At 38.6% G+C, this 25,503-nt stretch overlaps 2 protein-coding genes across 2 annotated transcripts; both read right to left on the bottom strand.

Annotated features, from left to right (window-relative positions):
- Positions 1-7,161: 7,161 nt before the first annotated feature.
- Positions 7,162-12,009, bottom strand: LOC146567170 (ADP-ribosyl cyclase/cyclic ADP-ribose hydrolase 1-like). The gene is made up of 7 exons (XM_085285946.1): positions 11,854-12,009; positions 11,619-11,757; positions 10,853-10,929; positions 9,770-9,843; positions 8,361-8,447; positions 8,140-8,223; positions 7,162-8,038 (listed from the first exon to the last, which is right to left on the bottom strand). Exons 2-7 carry the CDS (start codon positions 11,755-11,757, stop codon positions 7,981-7,983), a joined length of 519 nt encoding a protein of 172 aa, XP_085142072.1. The 5' UTR covers positions 11,854-12,009; the 3' UTR covers positions 7,162-7,980.
- Positions 12,010-18,412: 6,403 nt separating this feature from the next.
- Positions 18,413-24,127, bottom strand: LOC146567171 (ADP-ribosyl cyclase/cyclic ADP-ribose hydrolase 1-like). Its single transcript, XM_085286834.1, has 8 exons — positions 23,828-24,127; positions 23,023-23,149; positions 22,791-22,926; positions 21,466-21,548; positions 20,788-20,861; positions 19,037-19,123; positions 18,849-18,932; positions 18,413-18,747 (listed from the first exon to the last, which is right to left on the bottom strand). The coding sequence occupies exons 1-8, from the start codon at positions 24,004-24,006 to the stop codon at positions 18,690-18,692; spliced, it is 828 nt and encodes a 275-aa protein (XP_085142960.1). The 5' UTR covers positions 24,007-24,127; the 3' UTR covers positions 18,413-18,689.
- Between the last annotated feature and the right edge of the window lie 1,376 nt (positions 24,128-25,503).

The following is a 25,503-nucleotide window of genomic DNA, read 5'->3' on the forward strand; positions in this document are numbered from 1 at the left end:
GACCAAAAATAGCCAACTCTCGACTCTATGGGTGAAAGAAACTCAAGAGAGATTATACAAGTCTGTTCCCATATATAAATGAATATAGCTACCGTCACATCATCATCATCATCATTGCTTTGCAGACCTGATTTGAAGCCCAAACCTGAGACCTCTACTTTCCGTGATATCCAAGGAAAGTGTGGATTTGAGAAGTCGACCAATGGTGCATTCTCAAGTGGTAGTGATTTGTCTATGATAGGGTGTGCTTGCCCTAAAGTGCTTACACTTGAAAACAGTGAGTGAGATCAGAAAGTCACTGAGAAAGTTTTCACTGAAGTCACAGAGCAAGAAATACAAAGCTGCTTTCCTATAGATTTCAATATACGTATATATATATATATATGTATACATGTGTGTGTGTGTGTGTGTGTGTTTGAGCCACAGGAATCACCTCCTGCTGGTAATGGGAAAGACTGCAGATCTAAAGCGCTTCTGCTGTCATCTTTTATCTACAGTCTATGTACACTGCACTCGCATGCCTCAGTTGTACTGTGCTGCAGACAGCTGGAAACCCAAGCAGACCCTAGAAGACTCACGTAGACGTTTTATGTGGTAACAATTTGTTAATTACATGGAGCCCCTCATTTAAATTGGGCCTGTTTTCTCTCCTTTTTTTATTCTAAGTTGAACCATAATTTACAAAATTAACTCGCGTTGAGGAAAATGTCCAACTAGTGACCAAGCAAATAAGGGTTTTTTTTTTTTAGCATAGACTCTTTTTGGAACTGTAAGACCCTCCCTCTACAGGCCAATAGGAACAGTGCAGCTTCAAGGCACTTCCACATTGGCTTTACTTCTCAGATTTTGAGGCCTTATCCATCATTTACATATTTTCTACATACATCAGACAAGAAACTAATTATTCAGAGAAAACCACATAAATACCAATACCAATACATTATCCTATTAAGCTTTTATCTTGCCTGTTCTATAGCAGGCACAATAAATGGAGCCTTACTTATATAACACCTTTCTACTTAACTTGAATGTCTTTGAGGTACTACTTTAGGTACTCTCTACCTCACCCAATCACGCACGCATTTATGCCTAAGTGCTTTATAACATTCACACACACTTACATGGATTCAACAGGGGCAAATCAGGGTTCACTATCTTGCCCAAGCAGACTTCAATACATGAACTTGAAGAGCTGGAGATCAAACACTGACCTTCTGACTGCTACACCTCTCTCCAAACCACCTGAGCCATACACATTTATTATCATGGTGTGTTTGGGTCATTTATAAAGAAAATGCTATCTTGACTTTGTACTATTTGGACACAAGCTACATGTTAAAAGTGTTGGAAATGTTTTGCAACCTAAAGTTATATCACCATGTGGAGATGAGATTTAAAAAACACTAACAAAAATGTTCATTTTTACTTCTGTGTAATTAAAACTGTTATTTGGAAAATAATATAGAGAGTATATGTAGGTAGGCTTAGTAAACACTGATGTTACTAGACAACAATTAATTGTTCCAAAAAAGAGAAATTCCTGTCTTAAAATGCTTATATATATATATATATATATATATATATGTATATATATATATATATATATATATATATATATATATATATATATATATATATATATATATATATATATACTTATAATGCCGAGGTTGTGAGTTCATGCCTCACCTGGAGCACCAGAAGAAGGAACACGAGAAGCTGGAGAAATACCAAGGGCTCAGAGAAGAGCTCGAGAGGATGTGGAGGGTGAAGGTAACGGTGGTCCCCGTGGTAATCGGAGCACTAGGTGCGGTGACTCCCAAGCTAGGCGAGTGGCTCCAGCAGATCCAGCAGAATAACATCGGAGATCTCTGTCCAGAAGAGAGCAGTCCTGGGAACAGCTAAGATACTGCGCAGGACCCTCAAGCTCCCAGGCCTCTGGTAGAGGACCCGAGCTTGAAGGATAAACCGCCCGCAGGGGCGTGCTGGGTGTTTTTATATATATATATATATATTATACTTAAGTTGGCCCCTTACTTATACCAATTATTCATGCCACATAGCCATTTAATTACTGTAATTTGGTTGAGACTTTTGTCCAATGCAATGCACAAGAAAAAAAAACAGAGCACGTGCACAGACAGAAAGACAGCATATTAGTTGGATTTAAATGCTTGTGCTTGAGGCAACAGCTCATCCACCCTGGAGGTTGCAGTATTAGGCCCAGGCTGTAACTGTTAAACACTCATCAGTATCTGTTCTCTGTTCTAACATAATTAAATGTGACATCGATAGTGATGCTTTCATTAGTGTATAATCACCTGCAATTACAAATTAAATTAAAACGAAGGCTTATGGCTTGACAAGGTGCAAATCCTTGTTCACAGTGTGTATATTTGCTCCAGTGTTAATACAGTAACCAAAGGCCCAGAATAACCAACTGTAGCCTCTTTAGACTGGTTTGCAAAAGCCAGTTAGATCCCACAGACTCAATTGTTAAAATGTCCAGCATTAGAGCAGACATAAACTTCTCAGTCTGGTCCAAAAGTTGAGCTTTTTAATACTTCTAATACCTAAACTTGTGCATTGTTAGACACGTAGCTTGACTTTGACATTGCTAATTTGAATCACTAAACATTTTAACCAGGTTTTCTTTTTCTTTTTTGTTGTTGTTGGTTCAGTTTGGAACCTCTGCATCAAATCAGGAAGTTATCATGTATCGTGACTTAACAACCTGTCATGCACAGATGTTTTATATTGCTGAGACCATACTGAAAAAGCAGTCTAATGCTAAATTCAGTGCTAAAAAGTATAATGTTTAAAGTAAGCATGGTAAAGTGTCATAGTTGCTGCCTGCAGGAGTTGAAAGATTTTTCTAAAAACATTCCCAGTTCATCAGGGAAATTCACTTCATTCAGGGAATGTGATTGGCCTCTGGTTACTCATGTACTTTGCTTAAATGCTTTAAAAAAATGTCAAGCATTAACATCACTTTGTTTGGTTGCTCAGTCGGTGATACTGTACATTTTCTACTCTAGTAAAACCTTTAACCCCTCCCCCAAAAAACTCAGTCCATATTTGTCCACATTCCTGGACCCAAGAAGGATTTGGAAAGGTTTATACCCACTAAGAAGTACTAAGTACTTTCTTAAAATGTCTATGGAGGGCGCAGCATCAATAAGCTGGGAAGTAGCAGTCAGCGGAGCAGGTAATGTACTGACTGTCAGGGGGCTGGCAGGGTCTGCTGGGTTTTTAGAAAACTTCAATCCAGCTTACTTAAATAAAAAGCCCGTTTTAGATAAATATGTGGAAATGTCAAAAAATGACCTTGAAGGTTTCGCTGTCACCACAATAACACTTTGCCACTGTCCTAAAAGTGCCACACAAAGATTATTATTAGTGTGATTGTGCGAATGGCAACAACAGTGACTCAAATCGTGACAATGTTTACCGACATTACAGTACTTGTCACAGTACCCCATGTTGTGGTTTTACACAAGGGGCCTTCTTCATATTACACCTGTGCAGTGAGAACCCCGAACGCCTCTTCCCAGCACCAATACAGCCCATTTACGGTACGTGTGACACAGCAGCTATACGCTAGAAAGGAAAGAGGAGGTTTTACTCTGCTCGAGGAGCCTCCCTCTTCCTGCCACAAGAGTATCACTCACACAAATATGTCTAACTCTGCTCTTTAAGATCCTGTCACAGATCTTTGGTTCACACGCGAAACAGATAAGGCTCTTTGTGGCGTACACCTACGAATTAAAAACCCAAAACGGGTTTGATCTTGTTCTGGAACACTTTCTCTTGTGATCAGTGGTTTAGCAGGTTTGCATAATTGCACACGTGTTAGTGTAACCTTTGCTATCGGTTTCAAGTGAAAGAAGAAAGAAAACAAACACAGCGTTTAGATGAAAAAGTGGAAAGTTAGCTAAGCAAATATTGCTTGTTGTCAGAGACTTCTTTCCATAAAATCCCGATGACTTCACAGAAAGTTACTGACGCTGAATTTGAACTTACTAAGCCTGTTCGCTTTTTAGGTTTTGTTTCACGTTTCCAAAATCAGAGCTGAGGCTTTCATATGTGCTGCTTGAGGCGTGGAAACAGACTTTTTTCTGATAAATTATTTAACCAAACATAACTGCATGACCTGCTCATCAAAGGTGTAGCTTGTTTTCAAGTATATATTTCAGCTGACCTAAATTTTCACCTAATCCCTCTAAAAAAAAAAAAAAAACGAAACAAAAAAAGACTGAATAACAAATATTTTTTTAGATATTATTAGTGAAACACATTTATAAGCAGATAATTATAGTTTTAGAAATAAAACGCCCTTCAGTCACAGTCACAGAGTTTTTATACACTATAGAAATCAAGATTTAGAGTAAAAAACAAGGAAAAAGGAAATTCACAATCTTTCAGGGCTTAATAAAACATGTCTTAAAATTAGGTAAATACAACTTCAGACTAACAAAAGCATGAAATATTACACAGTGTCATTAGCTCGAAGAAAACCAAAGCCAAAATGCAGAAAGTTTCTGAAAAACTAATTACACCTTTACTGCTTCCACATAAGCAAAAGTTCAGGTTTCCAATCAATCAGTTTCCAGTTTCTCCAGCAGTGATGGCGCTTAGTCTAAGGTCAAGTTGTGCACTACTCAGAGAAACTGAACAAAATAAGCCCAAGAGCTACATCTCAGACTCTACAGGCCTCAGTTAACTTTAACTGATGTTAAATGTTAAAGTTCATGACAGCATAACTAGAAAAACACTGAACAAGTACGGCTTGTCTGACAGGGTTACCGGGAAAAAGCCTCTTCTTTCTAAAAACAATAGAACAATGTCCTTTATATCAAAGTATATAGTATATCAAAGTAATCCTGCATCAAATATGAAGCTATCTGTCCAATAAGCTAAAGCTTGGCCCAGATTGTGCCATGAAATAGGGCAATGATCACAGCACAGCAGTAAATCTACAACTGAATGGCTGAAAGAAAAAGATGAGAATTCATCTACTGCAATCTACTGAAAGTACTGAAATATCCCAGTAAAGAACAGTGGGCCTAAATTCCATCGCAATAATGTGAAAGACTGATAAAGTTACACAAAAAAAAAATGTACCTCATGCTACTTCAAGTTGTTGCTAAAGGAGGTTTTACAAGTGACTGATTCATGGGCTGTGCTTGCACACTGTTTCTTGGCTATGTTTTTGTTAAATAAATAATGACACCGTGTAAAATGTCACGTTTGTAGTTCCCCCAGGTTGTATTTACCTAATTGTAAGTCTGGCTAAGAACCAGATGGTTTTGTTTTATCTCTTAATACATAAAACTTTGGAACTGACGGAGAGTGTGCTTTCTTTTTACTATGACTGTATGTATACTTTTACTGAAAATGATTTTTAACTATTGCAGACCACTGACGGTGACATAGGAAGATCCTCAATAAGGTGTAGTTTCAGTTCATGTTTTCTGAGTTCCCGTCAGTCTTTTCTATAGTTTGCGTTTTGTCCTGTCTACCTGTGCTTTTCTTTTTCTTTTCTCTTTCCCTTTGCCCGAAAGTTCATGGCAGACGGCTGATCCTCCCTGTCCCTGGTTCTGCTGGAGGTTTCTTCCCATTAAAAGGGAGTTTTCTTTCTTTATAGCTCAGGGTTTGCTCATAGGGGATCATCTTCTTGTGATTTCTCTGTAATACTGTAGGGTCTTTACCTTACAGTCTAAAGCACCTTGAGGTGACTGTTGATGTGATTTGGCGCAATATAAATAACACTGAACTGAACAGAACTGTAGCTTAGTGGTAGACCGTAATGAAATGAATAGCTTAACTTTTTACTATGAAATTAGATACTGAAACTACAGAATTTGCTAATTATTTCCTCTATCATTGCATTTCTCCTGTAAGTGAACCTCTTTTAAACCGCCCTGTTCTCTTTTTTCTTTCCCTCTAACCCTTTTGCAGGCATGCTCAGTCACTAGAAAAACAAACAAATGGTGGATGAATGTAGTGAATCTGCATGTAAAGAAGAATCACAAAGGTAAAGGCCAACTGGCAAAACCCTTTGAAAGTAGCTCCAAAACACACACGCATTAAGACAGTTTTGTCCACTTCGCAACAATAAACTGGGCTTTATTTAACCTATTTAGCTCATCAATTGATCTGGATACAAGAAGAAAAAAAACGTTGTATTATATGTGCATTATTTGACATGACAAGACTGGTTTCATTCATCTACTGAAAGCGGGAACCATACATATCAGCGGGGCATTGTCACTGCTTATGGTCCAGTATACATATAAGATGCTGTGTCCAAATTAACCCCTTAATGCCTAGTGTATCATATTTGATACATACAGTTTTTTGAAAGTTTTTGGGACTTCAACATAATCAGTGTGAATTTCCTCCCCTGAAAAACCTAAATAAATTGCACAATATATTTCTAAGCAATAAAAAAAACCCCAAAACAAAACAGATAAGCAAATATGATACAAATTAAATGTCATATATGGAAATTGAAATGTGATTCAATTTTTAAACAATTAAATAAAATTAAACAAAAGAAGGTTAAATAAACAATATTTTCAGAAAAATGTTATTTTCTGGCAATTATTTCATGATTCAGGTTTTAAAGGGTTAAATGCTGCAAACACTTCTGGTCCATGTTGACACTGACTGCATCATTATTTAGTCATCGTTGGTCAAACCAGTGTGCTCATCTGCTCTACTGACACTGTTATTATCAAGCCATCTGTGGATTTAGTTTAGATCGTTACAACTTTTAATAAAAGGTTAACTGCTTTCACTTTCACCCATTAGCACTAATTATAATAGAATGACCTTTAGATAAATCCACCTGACATTTAAGCCAAGGAGCTGCCTTTACTAGGTGAGTCAACTGCTAAAATAGGGTAAGCGGCTAATCTTATCTGGATGGGTGTGTTATGGAAGCCAGTGTTAGATGAACAGGCCTTGACATGGCTTAGCTCATTGATGTGAACGTTTTTCAAGCATCTGTCACAAGAATAAATGAACTTCCAGAGAAATGCAGAATAAAAGCTTTTGGTTGTTTAAATACAGTAATGAGTAAATCAAAAGTCTTGAGTCACCCCACATTTCTTTATATTTTATATTTTGTTGGAAAAATGGGAAATTGCTGCTGTTATTAAAATATGTGCAAACATGCATGAAAATAGAGTGTATAAGGCAAGAGTTTGTACAATTCTAATGACCATGAAAGTCTATATTTTCTTGCCATTCCTTGAAGTAGTCTTGAGGAATAGTTCTCTAGGCTTCTTGGAGGATTTTTAAAGCTTTTCTTTGGATGTTGGCTGCCTTCTGTTCTGTCGAGATGATCCCACTCTGCTTTAATATTGTTGAGATTCTGGCTCTGGGGAGATCAATCCATACTTGTTGAAATGAAGCCCCAAACCATGACAGAGACTCCATGGTGTTTTATAGATGGCTTTAGACACTCACTGTTGTACATCCTCGACACATGCTGACAATGTGAACAAAAAAACGTCAAATTTGCATTCGTCACCCCATAAGAACTGTTGCGACAGATTTTCAGTCCAGACTTTAAACAACAAAGACATGATGTGTTTGCACTTTACTGGATTCAAATGTGATTACATAACAATCATTATTACACTGAAATACAAATAAAGTTTACAACCTTGTGTCTTAACATTTTATTTTGAAAATAAAGCATATTCTGTGACCAGGAGATAGCAGCCTTCATACTCAGTGTGTTTAATTTAAAAAAAAAGAAAGAAAAGAAAAAAAAGTTTCACATCAGATCCCACAAAATGAAAAACAATATTTTCATAATGTGATGTATTACAGATGTTCATTTGAAAAACATATTTCACATATATGTGAAAAGAAAATACTCAGTTTATTTAAAAATTGAAAAGGAAACAAGTGAAAGGTTTCTATGGCTGAATGCTACTATGTTGTGTCTGATATAATCAGACTTGTTCACCAGCAGGTTTTACATGCTATCTGTGGTTTGGAGCCGCATTCTTGAATCCGAGATCTGTTTGAACACAATCCAGGATAATAACGAGAGGTCAGTCGTGCTTTGTGAGGACACACACAAACAGGTCGTCAGTTCCTTTGTAATGCACATGTACTTACTCAGGCACGTCTTTGCAGCTGTATGTTATCCCTGTATGTAGCGCTTTCTTTAATTTCTGCAGGGATGCGTTTTTGCAGTTTGATCTGAACAAATGGAACAGAAGCAGTGAATGTAGGCTCAGTTTTAAAATATTCATGCCCCGATTGGCCATTCTGATGTAAATTAAACAAATAAAGGACAACATTGTGGTGAAAGATTTGCATATAAGAGGAAATCTTACTTGGCATTCTTCTGTATGACCATAACAACATTCAGGCTCCTGACCTTAGGGGCTTTAAACCTCGTCACCTCAACTTTTGCAAAAGTACTGAAGAGTAAAAAAAAAACAACAACCCAAAATTCAAACCACAACTGTAAGACCACTTAAAATTAACTTGACGAGTGAGATGGATTTTAAAAATGCTGCTCTTAAGATGAGGAACTGAGTCTGTGACTGCTACCTGCTAGCTGCCATCTTCAAAGCAGCTGTGATGAATCAAGACATTGATAAAACAGTTAGACAGAATCAGTCTGCTATCACTTTGTGACTAAATGAGGCCAATTTGGCAATCTGTTTGTGATTCAATGATGAAAACCACAAATCTGTTACTATCTGTTGCAATTTTGTTGCTGTCGGCGCACATAGCATTTTACGTTAGACAACAATTCAGACCCAGTGTTTTGTGTTTTTTTTTATAAATTTATATTATTTGATTTAGTGTTATTCATGGTTTTGGTTCTTATTCTTAATCTCTCTGTGTTATATTTTTTGTTTCCAGTCTTTAGCTTTTTGTTACGGTGCCTTCCCCATGTTCCACGTGTTCTCTATGTTCCCTGTCTCCCCGGTCAGTCATGTCTCCATGTCTCAATGTCAACTGTGGGTCTTTGTGAATGTCTTACACTTCCTGTTTTAATTTGACTGTCTGATGTCCCATGCTCAGTGTTTCAGTGTTGCTCCCTCCTTGTTTCGTTTTATCAGATTAGTCCCAGCTGTGTTTCCCTCCTGTTTCCCATTCCCTCATTACTCCCTTGTGTATTTAAGCCCTGTGTTTCTCTCTGCCCAGTTTTGCGTCGTTTCCTCATGTTGCTGTGTGTCTCTCCCACAGGCCTCGTTTCCCTGAGTGGTTTTAGTTTGCTTCCTGTTTAGGTTATGTTTTGTGTTTTCTACGCTCGGATGTTCACAGCAAATAAAGCTGCCTCTTTGAGTTTATCCCCGTGTGTGCTGAGTTCTGCTTTTGGGTCCACATCTTGCCTGCTACAGCACTAACCTTGACAGAACTACTTCAGTTGCAGATTGTTAAAAAACTTTCCAACCTGATTTGGTTTGTAGAACAAGAACATTTTTTTACAACAACCTTTGACCTTGTGCAAGAAGGACAATAATAACTGTTTTTTAAATAGAACTTTTACTCTGCAGTGGCAAGGCAGACATAAAAGTCACTTTTTGCACTTAGTCATTTAAAAAAATATGAAAAAAGTGATGAATAAAGAACTAAATACAAAGGCAAAGCAAAGCCTTAAGATTCCTTGAAACTAGGTGCATATGCCAGTGTTACATTAGTGGCTCTCATTAACATTATAATGGAAGACATTTCTTTATTTTTCTCACTAAAAGTCATAAAACTGTGGGAGAAGCAGAAGCAGCTCTACCTTGTAGGATCGAATGGTGTGATGGTGGACCCGCTTAGCATTGCCGTGACATCACCACAGGCAACATCTGCATACTGTACAGACACACAAAGGGGATTTTGAAGAAACACTCACTCATCTTGTAAGAAAAAACTAAAAAATAACACGAGATTTGGTCCTGAAATTAATGTTAGTTATTTGTCTCTTCCTGTAAAGTGAGGTTTATCAATCAGAAGTCACTATTGATGTGTTAATGGAGCATGGGACATATGAAGTCCCTTATTTTGAGAAATAACTGTACTTCATACTCCACAGATTGATATTATGCAAACATCTTTGTATTCAAAACAGGAAGTATGGGGCTGCAACATATAACTGAGGTTTTACCATTTTTAACTGTCCAAATGTTGTAATAATTTTGAACAAAACAAGTTGTACTACTTTCCAAAGATTTGCTAAGAGTGTCATGAAATGGTAGATTTAGGTGACTTATGTAACAAATTCCAGGATGAGCGCTCGCTAGTTCTGGGAGAGGTCACTGTTAAGTAATAGCGGTGTAATCCAGGAAAAAAAAAGCATTTCATTTATAAAAACATTTAATTCTCTCACTTAATTTTATATTTTCCTTACTTTATGGTATTTTTGTGCTTTCTGAATTAATGCCAAAAGGAAAAGCTACTTTATTTAAAGCTATGTGGCACTTGCTTTTGCAGCATGAGTCCCATAAGTAAAGGATCTTTACAAATTAATTAAACTCAAATTTATTGCAGTGCAGCATCTCTAGCTGAATGTATTTTTGAATGTATTTTTGGAGGGGTCATTCCCTTTAACAACTGAAATGCTTAACCTTTAATCTCATGGGCTCTTTTGAATGTGTGGGCTGCCACTCACTCAGGAGAGCGCTCCATGGAGACCGACACAAAACCTCATTGACAGACAACGAGACGTGAACATTTCTTTTCTCCAACACCATCACTTATACTCAGGAGGGATTTGCTGCACTCTGCAGTCCACTTGTGTGTTATTTTAAGCAATGCAGGACCTCAGGACTATACTGTTTAACAGAGAGAAAGAAAATGTAGTAAATTCATGTTGAAAACTTACAGCAGCAGAGGCACGAATCCAAAATGAGTCAACAGGGTTGTTTTCACAATTTCTTGGGCAAGCAGTAGTGAAGGTACCTATGACAACAATATGCATATTTGCTTGGGTTAGCTCCTCAAAACAACGTGCAATAATGAACTTCAGTGTCCCTCTAATAATCCAATATTAATTTTAATTTGCCAATTGGTGTAGTTCCAGATTTCCCTTGTAGGTCTGGTGCTAGTAACAATACATAAAAATAAAATAAAAAACAGAGGCTGTCAGGATGCTAAATTCACTCCCTGCTATCACCCACCCCCCAAACATACAAACTCTGACTCACCACCATTGCCCTTTCACTGACTACCCCACAGACACTCGCACATGAACCTGCCCACAATCATTCAATCACTATGATTGTGTTGGACACTGCTGTTTAAACACTTGTATAGTATTGTATTGTGTTGTACATAAGACACACTGTGTGTGTGTGTGTATATATGTATATATATGTGTATGTATGTATGTATATATATGTATATAGATAGATAGATGTTTGACTTTGACTACAAGTGGCAAGTTTAAGAAATTCTCCTCAAAAACCATGACTTGACTCCTGGTATGTAAATGTAACAACAAATCATGTCTTGCAAGATGAATTACATATATTTTTAGATTCTAGCATGATTTATATAAACAACTGTCAGTGCTCTTTTGCCGGTGTCTAGATTTTTATAGCGCTTAAATAATAAACTGTGATTCTTATCTACTGCTTTGAGAGTGTTACCGTTGCTGCCTTTTTTTCCACACCAGGTCAGACCATTCAGGGCATATCCCAACACAGTGTCCTCCAAAGTGACAAAACAATCTTTTCTCTTCTCAGTGAAACCATGGACCACAACCTTGGTTTTGCTCCAGAACATCATCTAACCCACAAACACAGATATTTATGTATTGTTAAACAGATCATGAATGATTGTGAGAGATGAGATGATTGAGATGGTGTAATCACTGATTATTACTTTGTTGCACTGAGGTTTGAAGGGGGCTGCAGCAATCAGAGGATCATAAGCTTGCACTGGAACGTTACATGGATCCTTGTTCACATAGGCCTGCTCAAAGGCACCCCATAGCCTTTGACAGTCATATCTAAAAAAAATAAATAACGTTTTTTAATGTTTAGGTGTATTTTCTTTTAAAGAAATGCTAAATATGCAAAATATTGTATCGCGTTTACATAACTCTTATATATTTGTTGTTTATGGCAGTTTATGGCAGGGAAATTGCCATGGGGTTAGACTCTGGACACTGACTGTGCACTTCTTAATGTCATGTTTTTAGTGAAGCACTTTGTAACTGTTTTTCTTTTAAAGCAAAATTCAAATATTCCAGAAGGAAACAGGCAAAAACACCTGACAGATATGTTCATAGTTCACATCTCCGTCTAGGTACTATAGGTGGAGTGGTATACATCATTTTTGATACTAATGACATGAAAACCAGCTGAGCAGACATCAGCAGATCAATCACTGACTATAATACCAATCCTGCTGTTAAGCAAAGCAGCCTTGCCACTTCATGAGTTCAAATGCAGTTAGTGCTGTATTTGCCAAAAATGCTTAAACATGCAAAGATGCAAGTGCACATGTACACATTCATTAATTACTCATTCATCATTTAGATTTGAAGCTGAAGCCCCATTTCTCTTTACAAAAATAATGAAAAGTGTAAATAAAAAAATGCTGAAATACCATCACTTACTGATTGAACTTCTTACACCTAGACAAAAACGTAGATTTAGGGTCACTTTCGTTTGTTTGTAGAACTGGTCCCAACACCGCACCAATGATTACAATAGAAAGGACAATGATACCACTTAATATGCGTTTCCATGGACGAGGAGTCTCCGCTTGCTCTTGCTCTAGCTCTAGCTCTAGCTCTTGCTTTTGCTCTTGCTCTTGCTCTTGCTCTTGCTTTTGCTTTTGCTCTTGCTTTTGCTCTTGCTCCTGCTCCATTTGTAATGCTTAAAAAGTTGGAAAAATCTAGCTTTCTGGAGAAGTCTGCTTCACAAAATGTTGTTTACTTTCACTATCACCTGAAGTTGGGCATCTATTTATGGAGATGCAGAATGACTGTGCTCACACAAACTATTCAGGCTCTGTCCAATCAGAAGTCTTGTCCACTCATAATGGAGAAAAAGGTGCAAAGGGGTTAAATGTATCAAGTTCTGATGGACCCAAAAGTCAGTCGGATTATTTTGTGTATATAAGTGTGTGTGTATATATATATATATACATATATACACACACACACACACTCACACACATATATATGTATGTGTGTATATATATATATATATATATATATATATATATATATATATATTTACTATGATGTGAATATCTGACCACATACAGGTCATCATTGTTTGTTTTTCAGGTAAATTAGCACATCCCTAACAGTAAAACAGGAACTCTTGTTTTTCAGAAAACACTAAATTCAAATAGACTAATGTTTCTAATGAAGCCACAGCAGTACTAAAGGCTGTAAAGTTCCTCCTCTCCAAGTTGAGAAGCACCTGTTTCAGCTGCATTTTGTTTGTAGATTTGTGGGGATCAGTGAAGTGTAGTGGGTACGCAAAATACACACGCACACACTGCTTTCAATCAAGTTAGATTTTTGAGAAGCCAGTCTCTGGCTTTCATCTAAGGCTGACAGTGTTTACAGTACTCACTGTTCCTTTTATTGCACTCTGGATTTACTTGACACTATAACTGACACTATATCTACACATGGCAGATATAGATATTACAGCAGTTTGTGATTTAAACAGATATAAGGCTGTTTCTGTTTAACAAAGTATTTGCACATGTGTGGCAGGATGACTTTTGCGGGTCCTGGATGCATTGAAAGATCATCAAGGTCCTGTGAAGGAAAAATGACCTGTTAATGATTGACAGTTTCATAAAAGGTTTTCCTGTTAGGAACCTCTGTGTCTAAACAAGTAGCAATAAAACACACCTCATGACTTATACTGCATAGGGTTAACAACTGTCACATGATGTGATGCTTTAAGTGATCTAAGACCACTATTCCAGATTGATAAGTAACTTTGATGAAATTAAACTTCCAAATACTGAACAGTGTGAAAGGGCTTAAAATGTCACGTACTGGTCATTGTCTGTACAGGTCTGGATTGGAGGAGTTCGAGGAGTCAATTCTACAATGGATCCTTGATTGATCGAGGCAAGTTGTGTAAAGCACTTTGAATCCTCAGAGTAGAAAAGTGCTTTATAAGAACCACAACATTTTACATGTCAGCGAGGCATTGTTATGATTTCTTGTTCACTGTACTGTACAAACAAGATGCTGTGTCAAAATTAAATACTGCAAACTCTTCTGGTCCATACTGACATTGACTGCATTATTAATTAGTCATTAGTTGTCAAATCTATCAGTGTACTCCATTAACTGAGTGTCTGCTGACACTCCAATAACACTGTAAAATATAAAACCATCCCTGGATTTAATTTAGATCTTTATGTGACAGCATGAGGGGGTGGGAATTATGTCACATGCACACACTAGAATGACAGCCAACTGGAAGTTTTTCTGGGATTCCAGATGACACACACACACACACACACACACACACACACACACACACACACACACACACACACACACCCCAAACATCAGAAACCAAATGTACAAACACAAAACAAATTACATTTTCAGTTTAGAGCAGATAACTTCTCTGATTCAATTATTCAATACATTAAATGCACATTAACAGGCTCACATATGTTGCACGTACGACTCCAACGCCATTCTAAAGCCAGAGCAAAGCACAAAGATCAAACATTCTGGGTCACCATGCATGAGACAAAAAGTCGACTCTGAAGCTACTTACTGCTGATGCGAAAATGCAAAGTAGCAGCACTTCTGTAAATGTAGCCCATAGAAACAGTAGTGGTCTCTCTGTAAAGCTTTCAGACGCCCACCCAGGCCCAGACTTCCTGTATGTTATGGTTCGGCTGTGTGGCATGCAGGATAGGCTGCAAATGCAGGACTCACGAAAGAGTGAACTAAAAGAGGCAGCTTCATTGTGAGTGTAACAACTAACTTCAAATCCAAAACAAAACTAGAAACTGGGAACAGGAATACAAACTAGGACATGTAAAATAAGGAATGGCTAGGACCACAGAAGAAAAAACACAGCATAGTAAGAGTACAACACAACAACTGACAGATGAAAACACAGGGCTTAAATACACCAGAGAGTAACAACAGAATGGAAAACAGGGGGAAAGCACGGCTGGACCTAACCTGACATAACAAGACACAGGAAGCACAGCAGGATACACTGACATAGGACACGCACTATCAAAGTAAAACAGGAAGCACCACACAATTTACAAAGATGCAGATTAGACACTGAGATGTGGAAACATGACAGACTCTGGAACAGACACATGAAGCACAGAGACAAAAGTAACTAGAAGTGGAACATAGTTTTCTGTCTTTTTGTCTTCCCTGAGATGAAGCATAGAACACACGGAGAACAGAAACAGAACAGAAACCTAGAAACCAGGAACGGTAAATTCAATACAAAACAGAAAACCATAATTAATAAATTATTACTTAAACCAAAAATACAAAACACTGGGTCACCAACACAGGACCATGACACTGTAATGCATCACAAAATCAGCATTTTTGGATAAGTGGCCAATAGGAGGCTTCAGCAGCTACAACCTATAAACACACCTGCTTACTGCAAAGTAATATTGTTAAGTCTAATTGTTGAATGTTTGTCATTATGCTTCTTAAACTTGTAAGGTCTTAGTTCAATCTATAGGATCAAGACATCCTTTTGTCCCTGACCACCTCTCCAGCCACTCTGTGCTGGGGGAGGATTATTACACATCCCTTGTGAAGATTCTGTTTGATGTTTGGTAAGCTTCCTGCCCTTTGTATGGCTTCACTGTGTTATCCATGGTGAACCATACATTGGGTGTGGGAGAGACTACCCTCTTTATGACCAGGATGTTGTAGAAACAGTTGTGATCAGGAAGACACACACACACACACACACACACACACACACACACACACACATTCTTACATGCATACAGATGTTTACACATACACACACACATAGTGCCTTGTCTTAGAACCATTTGGGGGGTTTATGGTGGGCGTTGTTTTGCTGTGATGTGTATTGTGTGAACTGTATTCCCAATAAAAGGCAGCAAGCGGAGGCCGTCGTTGGGGTCATTTCGTGGTAGACACCGACGAGGCCTCCCTTGCAAGTAAATCGATCGATCGCTGACTGTCTTGTTTTCTTCATGATGAATAAGTCTCTAAACCAGCGGGGCTTGTGGAAACACAGACCCAATACTGGTGTTCCCAAACTCCTCCCATATGGGACATTCAGCACAAATTCACAACCAAGCGCCCTTGTACGATCTTGATCCATTCCTTCAAGCAACTCAGAAAGCTCCTTTCTAGCACCAACAAAGTTTGTCCCTCTATCACATCTTAGCTGGCGCACGGGTCCTCGAATAGCTATGAATGATCGAAGTGCATTCATGAATGCGTCTGTTGTCAAATCGTCAAGCGTTTCTATGTGAACTGCTCTAGAACATAGGCAGGTGAATAACAATCCATATCGTTTCAACTCTCTTCTTCCTTCCTTTACAATAAAGGGGCCAAAACAATCAAGCCCACAATAAGTAAAGGGGGGAGATGTCTTAATTCTCTCTCCTGGTAGATTTGCCATTTGTTGAACATCAGTTGTTCTTTTGTATCGTCTACATTTTACACACTTGTAAATGTGTGAGGAGACCACACTTTCACATCCTAGGACCCATATTTCGTTTGCGCGCAACTCATTCATGGTCATGCCCCTTCCTTGATGGTGTATGCGCTCATGATGATGTTTGACCAGCAGAGCTGAGACATGAGATTTTTTCAGAAGTATTGCAGGATGCTTTACATCATGGTGTAAGGCTGACTGAGACAGCCGTCCTCCAACCCTGAGAACATTGGTTTCGTCCGGGAAAGCATTCAGCTGACGTAGCCTGTTGTGCCTGCTCAAAGTGTGTTCCTTCTGGCCTCTTATTTTCTTTATCTCTTCAGCAAATGCCTCTTCTTGTACGAGTTTGATGATGAAGATCTCTGCTTCTCTTCGTTCTTCAAGATTAGTCGACTCATTAGTTCTCGACTGAAATCCCTTAAACTCTCTGACAAATCTCTTGAGCCTGGCAATTGCTCTCACCACTCTGGACCAGTCAGAAAATTTAGTTAAGCGGTTTACCATTGGATTCTGTTCTCTTGCTTTAACTGCATGAACATGTGCTCTCCGAAGTTCAGGATCAGTAGCCTCAACTTCTCCCACCATTCCCACTTCATGTGGGAGATTTTGCTGCCAAAGGAAGTTGGGTCCTTTCAGCCAGTTAGATTCTTTAATTTGAACTGCAGTCAATCCTCTTGAGGCTCCATCGGCTGGGTTGTCTTCAGAGTTGACATATCGCCATTGTTCAGGTTTTGTGCTAGATCTTATTCGCTGGATGCGGTTGGCCACGAATGTTTGGAACCTTTTAGCATCATTGTTCACATAGCCAAGGACCACCTTTGAGTCAGTCCAGTAATACTCTTGCACATTTTCAATCTCCAGCTCGCCTCTGATGATATCACCAATGCGGACTGAGGTCACAGCTGAAGATAACTCAAGCCTTTAGTTTGGTAGGGGCTACTCTTGCTTTCCCCAAGACAAGTGAACAACTTATCTGTCCTGTTTCACTCACCGCTCTAAGGTATGAGCATGCACCATACCCTTTGAAGCTTGCATCGGAAAAGTTGTGAAGCTCATATAGTGAGACTTCACCAAAGTTTGATGGAAGGTAGCTTCTTGGAATCTTTAGAACTGCCAAATGAGGCAGATCTTTGAGCCATGACTCCCATTGTGGCTGGATGTGCTCGGGGAGAGGTTCGTCCCAGCTTACCTTGTCTCTACACAGCGTTTGAAGAATCTGTTTGCCGACAAGTAGGAATGGAGCCACGAAACCTAGTGGATCATAGACTGAGGCAACAGTTGAGAGAACCCCTCTCCTTGTCAGTGGGTTTTTCTTTTACCTCCACCCTGAACTGAAATTCATCCGCCTCAACACACCACTGAACTCCAAGTGCTCGCTCGATATGAAGTTCTCCTAGAGCCATGTTTAGATCTTTGGTCTGAGCACATTCTTGTGGTAGAATTGTTGCAATCACACACTCATCGTTGGATACAAACTTATGTAGCCGTAGATTTCCTGTTTTGCACAGAGCTCTTGATTCCTTTACCAGGCGTATGGCTTCAGCAGTCGACCTTACACTTGTCAGGCCATCATCTACATAGAAGCTTCTTTGGATGAACTTGATGGCTTCTTTGCTGAACTTGCTTTGGCCTTGTGAAGCTAGGTATTTCAGTCCAAAGTTGGAGCAACTGGTGGATGATATGTCTTTTAATTATTCTAGGTGAATAGAACACTTAGGATGTGATTACACAACAGTCAGTATTACACTTTGGAGTCCAAATAAAGTTTACAAGTTAAGATTTTATTTAAAAATTAATACATGTTCTACCAACAATGAGATGGCAGCCATGGTACTCAATGTGTTCAGTCCAAAAATAAATAAAAAATCAGATTCCACAAAATATTGTCATAATGGAATGTATTAGAAACCTACATGTTTAGAAAAATAAATTTCACATGTACAAAAATTCTCAAATTTTATTAAAAAAGTTGCAAGGAAATGAGAGAAATGTTTCTGTGGCTATATGCTAGTATGTTGTGACTGACATCAGACATCTTCACCAGCAGGCTCCACACGCTATCTCTGGTTTGGCACCGCATTCCTGAATACGAGATCTGTTTGAATACATTACAGGATAATAACAAGAGGTCAGTTGTGTTTTGTGAGGACAGATACAAACAGGTCGTCAGCTCCTCTGTAACGCACACGTACTTACTCAGGCACATCTTTGCAGCTGTATGTTATCCCTGTATCTAGAGTTTGCCTCAAATTCTTCAAGGTTGGATCTGTACAGTTTGATCTGAAGAAGTTAGACGCAGAACAGAAGCAGTGAATGTAGGATCAATATTAAAATATTGTATGCACATTGTGGTGACAGATTTGTGTATAAAGAGAAAATCTTACTTGGCATTCTGCTGTAAGACCATAACAACATTCAGGCTTTTGATCCTAGAGGCCTGAAACCTCACCACCTCAATGCTTGCAAAAATGCTGATGAGAAAAAAAAAAGAACAGCAGCTTAGAGTACAAAATTAACTAGATATTGCTGTCACCACAACACAACACCACATTTTTCTGATATATTCATCTATCTGGCACTTGAGCCCACTTCTAAATAATTTCCAAGGTGCTAAAAGGATCAGTAGTCACCTCAAAGAATTATTGTCGCTGCAGATATGATAGGGTCACACTAAGGAAAAACTGTGGTTGTAGACCGTGGCATTATTGGAAGTATTGTGACCATCTACCATTTACTCAGTTGTATATAGTATTTGTATTTGTATTCTATTTTTATCTTATTGTATATTTATTTTATTTTATTCTACTGTATATAGTATTTTATTTTATTCTATTCTGTACAGCTGTGTACTGTATTTATTCTTATTGTATTCTAATTTTTGCCTCATAACTTTTGCACTGTCCACTTCCTGCTGTGACAAAACAAATTTCCCACGTGTGGGACTAATAAAGGTTATCTTATCTTATCTTATCTTATCTACAATGAACTTGAGCCATGAGACTGCTTTTGAAATGGTTGCGCTTAAGATGAGGACCAGATCAGTAACAGCTTCCTGCTAGTTGCCATCTTCAAAGCAGCTCCGATGTATCAAGATGGTGATAAAACAGCAATAAGACAGAATAAGTCTGCTATCAGTTTGTGATTAAATGAGGCCAATCTAGCAATTACAATGTGTTTGTGATAAATTGATGAAAACCCCAAATCTGTTACCATTTGTTGCAAATTTATTGCTGTCACAGTATTTTACATTAGAAGAAAATCTATACTATGGTAAATGGCCTGTATTTGTATAGCGCTTTACTAGTCCCTAAGGACCCCAAAGCGCTTTACACATCCAGTCATCCACCCATTCACACACACACTGGTGATGGTTAGCTAACTCCCGAACTCTTGAGCCACGATCGCCCATATTATCTACTTACAATCAGAGTCCAGCCAGAATTTCATCGATTTGAAAAAGAAATTCTCCCACAAACAGTGATAGTTTGCTGATGGACCACAATAGCGTGTGTTGTCTGTCTGCGTTCATAAGTTAGCTGGTACTTATTTGAAAACCTTTGCCAATCTATCCGAGTCTGTGATTGTTTAGAGTCAGGTCGGCCCCCACCAGGGGACCTGTGCAACTGCCTTTCTATCAAAATTGGTCTCCCTGAGGTTGTGGGCTATGCACGCTCAACCACTGAACAATGAATTGTTCACAACATCTACTTTATGCGTTGACTATTTCTTCTTCAGTCCCTTTTCTCACTCAGTGTATGTTAATAGACCTCTCTGCATTGAATCATACTTGTTATCTCTGGCTGTCTTCCACAGCATATCTTTTGTGCTGTCTTCCAAATGGTTGCAGCAGATGCCCCTCCCTGAGCCTGATTCTGCTGGCGCTTTCTTCCTGTTAAAAGGGAGTTTTTCCTTCCCACTGTTGCCAAAGTGCTTGCATTGTGCAACAAAGACAATGATAACTGTTTTTAATAGCACTTCTCTTAATCTGCAATGACGTCTTAACTTAGCTTGAAACTCAGCACATATATCACTGTTAAATTATTTGGTGGCTCTAATTACCACTAAATGAAAAGAGATTCTTTTACTTTTCTCAGTAAAAGTCATAAAACTGTGAGAGAAGCAGAAGCAGTCCTACCTTGTTGGATTGAATGGTGTGTCGATGGATCCACTTAGCATTGCTGTGACATCACCACAGGTAACATCTGCAAACTATGCACAGCATTTCATTCAGAAAAATCTTTAATCAATTTGTTCACTCAACTTTTCCTTACTTTATGGTATTTATGTGCTCTCTGAATTCATGCAAAAGCTACTTTATTTAAAGCTGTGTGTTACTTGCATTTTGCACAATGTATCCACATAATTACAGCATCTAATTGACCATTTTGGTATTTTTCCTTTTACACACAGTACAAATCAATTTTTCTGGGACTGCTGCACAATTCACCGAACTGGAAAACATTATGAATCAAAGAATATTTGTATGTTTGTTTGCTTTTTTTTTCAACTGTTGGGAAAAGTTGGCTGTTGCACAACAGAGTAAAACCCAGCCAAACTCAACCAAAGCAGGGCTCCTTTGAATGTGTGGGCTGCTGCTCATTAAGGAGAGCGCTCCATGGAGACCGACACAAAGACTCATTGACAGACAACGAGGCAGCGTGAAGATTGCTTTTCTTCCATCACCGTCACTTATACTCAGGAGGGATTTGCTGTACTCTGCGGCCCACTTGTGTGTCATTTTCACCAATGCATGACCTCAGGGCTATCCCGTTTAAAAGAGAGAAAGAAAAGCAAACAAATGTTGAAAACTTACAGCAGCAGAGATACGTCTCCAAAATGAGCGAACAGGGTTGTTTTCACACTCTGACCATCCGGGACACCCAGTAGTGAAGGTACCTATGACAACAACATGCATATTTGCTTGGGTTAGCACCTCAAAGTAAAATACAACAAAGGAGAGAAATTTCACAACACTACATAACTACAATGGACAGTAAAGAAAAAAGAACAACCTAGGGCCGTTTATGTTGTGCCCTAGCTGTCCACCCTCAGCCGCTTAATCAGAGGGTTGACTCAAAATCTTCTCTGAGTAGCTCAAATGTAAAATCACTTCTATAGTGTGTTTGGATCAATTACTAAAAGAATAAAGCCTGAAAATGCTGCTTTACTCAAAGCAAGTTTTGCATAATCAGTTATTTCCAAAACTAGAAACAAAGTGAAACCTTTCACACCTAATAGGGAACACATCCCTGATGACCCAGCTCATGGAGATAACGTGTTTTCACAGAAACATAATTTCTATCTTGAAGATAAGTGTGTGAATGTGTGTGTGAATGTGTGTGTGAATGGGTGGATGACTGAATGTAGTGTAAAGCGCTTTGGGGTCCTTAGGGGCTAAGTAAAGCGCTATACAAATACAGGCCAATTAACATTTATTTACCATAAACTTATTTTTTTATAAATATATTTGATAAATGATGCTTGCTGTCATAGGATGTGTTTATCCAATTTGCGCTGAAACCAAAAGTTAAAAAATCTTTATTTGGGTGTAACCACCTTGACTTTATCATTGCAATTAATTGATATAGTCATTATTACATATATCATTGAAAGGTGGTCGTGCATCTTACTGAATTTCTGTGCCCCCCCCCCCCCTGAGCTGAGCTTAAACTATTAGGAAAAGTTTATCTTTTTAAAAAGGGGAAGCTAAAAAGATGCTCTGCTTACATAGAAAGTTTTGTAGAATTCTATGTTTCTGTTTTCTGTAGCCTGATTGTGTTTAACTTCACAAGGTTTCTTGAACATTCTCAAGTACTAGCAGTTGTGCGAAAGCTGCGATCTTCTCAGAACGAGTGAGGGCACGAACACTTAAAGGTTTATCTGATCTGTGTGTGAGTGTATTCTTCAAGTGACAAGTTTAAGAAATTCTCCTTAAATTTCAGGGCTGACCTGACTTGCTGTTGGTATGTAAATTTAACAACAGGCCACACAAATAGCAAAATCATGTCTTGCACGACAAATTACATATATTTTTAGATTTTAGCATGACTTATATAAACTACTGTCGTTGCTCTTTCGCTGGTGTGTAGTTTGTTGCACTGTTCAAATAATAAACTGTGATTGCTTTGGGAGTGTTACCCTTGCTGCCTTCTTTTCCACACCAGGTCAGACCATCCAGGACAGATCCCAACAGAGTGTCCTCCAAAGTGACAAAACAATCTCTCTTCTCAGTGAAACCATGGACCACATCCTTTGTTTTGCTCCAGAACATCATCTGACCCACAAACACACATATTAGTGTATTGTTTTACAGACTATGAATGATTATGGCAGATGGGATGATTGAGATGGTGTAATCACTGATTATTACTCTGTTGCACTGAGGTTTGAAGGGGGCTGCAACAATGAGGGGATCATAAGCTTCCACTGCAACTTTACATGGATCCTTGTTCACATAGGCCTGCTCAAATGCATCCCATACTTTTTGACAGTCAGTTCTGAAAAATAAATAAAATTTGCTAATGTTTAGGTGTATTTTGATTTAAAGAAATGCTAAGTATGCTAAACAGTCAAACACATTTACATAACTCTTATATATTTAATTTAAAAAAAAAACTGGTGTCAACAAAACCAGATGATTATAGATATTATTGAAAGAAGTTCATGGCAGGGAAATTGCCATGGGGTTAGACTGTGGACGCTGAATGTGCACTTGGTGATATCATGTTTTGTAACTTTTTCTTGTTTCTTGCAAAATTCAAATATCACAAAAGGAAACACGCAAAAACACCCGACAGACATAATGCAGTTCATATCTCCACTTACTCAATGCACATTATCATTATGTCTACGTGCTGTACACGTAGACATAATGATAATGTGCAGTGGTATACATTATTATTAGATATCAACAATGTGCAAACCAGCTGGCATGATACAGAACGTTAACAGATCAATCATTGACAATAATACTGATCAATACCAGACCCGCCTGTTTTTAAGCACCTCAGCCTTGCAACTTCACAAAAGCAATCAGTCCTGCATCAAACATGGAAACATGCAAGTGCACATGTACACATTCATTGATCATGTGTCTTTTATCCTTTTATCATATGTGCGTGCGTCTGAAAATACAAAAATAGTAAATAAGAAAATGTTGAAATACCACCACTTACTGATTGAACTTCTCACACCTAGACAAAAATGTAGATTTAAATTCACTTTTGTTCTGACGGAGAGTCAGTCCCAACACCACGGCGATGATTACAATAACAATAAGGACAACGATGACAATTAATATTACGCAGCGTTTCCTCCGCCGTTTCCCTAGTCGACGAGACTGCTCGTGCTCCATTATAAATGCGTAAAAAGTGGTAAAAATGTAGACTTCTGTCTAACAAGTGTGCCCAACAAAATGTTGTTTACGGTCACTATCGCGCGAGCTCGGACGTCTATTTATGGAGACGCGGAATGACCGCGCACACAAACTATTCAGGCTCTCTCCAATCAGAAGTCCTGTACAACCTTAAAGGAGGTAAATGCGCAAAGGGTTGAAACGCAGCAAGTGCTCATGTATTTAAAAGTCTGCTGGACTTATGGTACAACATCAACCCAAGCATATATAAACTTTTATTTCATATAGTCTGCTCAACAAAATGTTGTTTACTGTCACTATCGTGCGAGCGCGGACGTCTATTTATGGAGACGCAGGATGACAGCGCTCTCTCTCTCTCTCTCTCTCTCTCTCTCCGTATATATACATATATTTCAGATAAAAGTTTAAAACATTATCTTTCATGTGATGAAACAACAGAAAATATTTTCAGAAACATACTCAATTTTATTTCAACTACATTTTCAACCTGTTATGACAAATGAATCAACATACATACCCTCAGGACATTTTTTCTCTTTTATGTATTCCGCGGTTGTGCTGGGTTGGACTCCTTTTGGCGTACTTTTAAGATGCTGGAAAGATTCCTCTGCGATTTTGGTTTCTATCAACAAGACAGCATCACACAGATGCTGCAGATTTGTTGGCCGCAAAGCCATGATTTCAGTTTTTCATTCCACCACATCCCACAGGTGCTCTATTTGACTGAGCTCTGGTGACTGTGGAGACCATGTGAGTACAGTGAACCCATTGTTATGCTCAAGAAGGCAGTTTGAGATTATTTGAGCTGCCCATTCCTTTATAGCTGTGTTTGCAAAGGGGTGGACATTGTCAGCAGCACTTATGTAGCCAGTGGCATTTTAAGTTGTAAAAAGTTGTCAAAAAATATTCCTCATATCATTACACCAACACCACCATCAGTTGATACAAGACAAGATAGATTCCTGAGAACTGTCGTTCTCTGGATATTTTCTGTTTTTCAGAACATTCTGTGTAATCTCTAGAAGTGTTTCTGTGGGAAAATCCCAGTGGATCAGGAACATCACTGAGGTGCAGGTGAGGCATTCCTTTTCTTTCTGCTTCTGGCCACCTGTGTCTCAGTGTTATTCCACAACTTAGATGCTTTCAATACCTACACTCTAATGACACATACATATAGGGCTTTGGGGGTGGGCATACTGAATGGCATCCAGAGTTAGGTCTCTTCATTCAGCCACATACGAGCAGGCGAAGTGAGGCATGGGGTCTTTTCACACCCCTGTTCTCTCTTCATTGTCTGGGACTAGATGGAGGAGGAGCTGGCCATCCAGTCGCTGGGCTAGTCTGCTGCTGTGGGGACCATATCCTTGGTCTGGGGCAGATTGCCAATGTTGGGGTATTGGTGCCTGGACCTGAGTGAATAGAGGGTGTATGGGAGTGTGAGTGTGTGTACAGCATTCATTTTGGTGTGTCTAGATG

The sequence above is a fragment of the Mchenga conophoros genome, linkage group LG9 (assembly GCF_057382185.1).
Source record: "Mchenga conophoros isolate Kocher_MC1m ecotype Shallow Benthic linkage group LG9, M_conophoros_male_GT1.1, whole genome shotgun sequence".
Taxonomy (NCBI): domain Eukaryota; kingdom Metazoa; phylum Chordata; class Actinopteri; order Cichliformes; family Cichlidae; genus Mchenga; species Mchenga conophoros.

Excerpts from the sequence above, each read along its gene's own strand:
- LOC146567170 (XM_085285946.1), bottom strand. The coding sequence starts at position 11,757 with ATGATGTTCTGGAGCAAAACCAAGGTTGTGGTCCATGGTTTCACTGAG. Across the intron at positions 9,844-10,852 it reads GGATTCGTGCCTCTGCTGCT|TATGCAGATGTTGCCTGTGG; the intron begins GTAAGTTTTCAA and ends GTGTCTGTACAG. Across the intron at positions 8,448-9,769 it reads ACACCATTCGATCCTACAAG|TACTTTTGCAAAAGTTGAGG; the intron begins GTAGAGCTGCTT and ends TTTACTCTTCAG.
- LOC146567171 (XM_085286834.1), bottom strand. The coding sequence starts at position 24,006 with ATGGAGCACGAGCAGTCTCGTCGACTAGGGAAACGGCGGAGGAAACGC. Across the intron at positions 19,124-20,787 it reads ACACCATTCAATCCAACAAG|CATTTTTGCAAGCATTGAGG; the intron begins GTAGGACTGCTT and ends TTTTCTCATCAG. Across the intron at positions 18,748-18,848 it reads AGCTGCAAAGATGTGCCTGA|ATCTCGTATTCAGGAATGCG; the intron begins GTAAGTACGTGT and ends GTATTCAAACAG.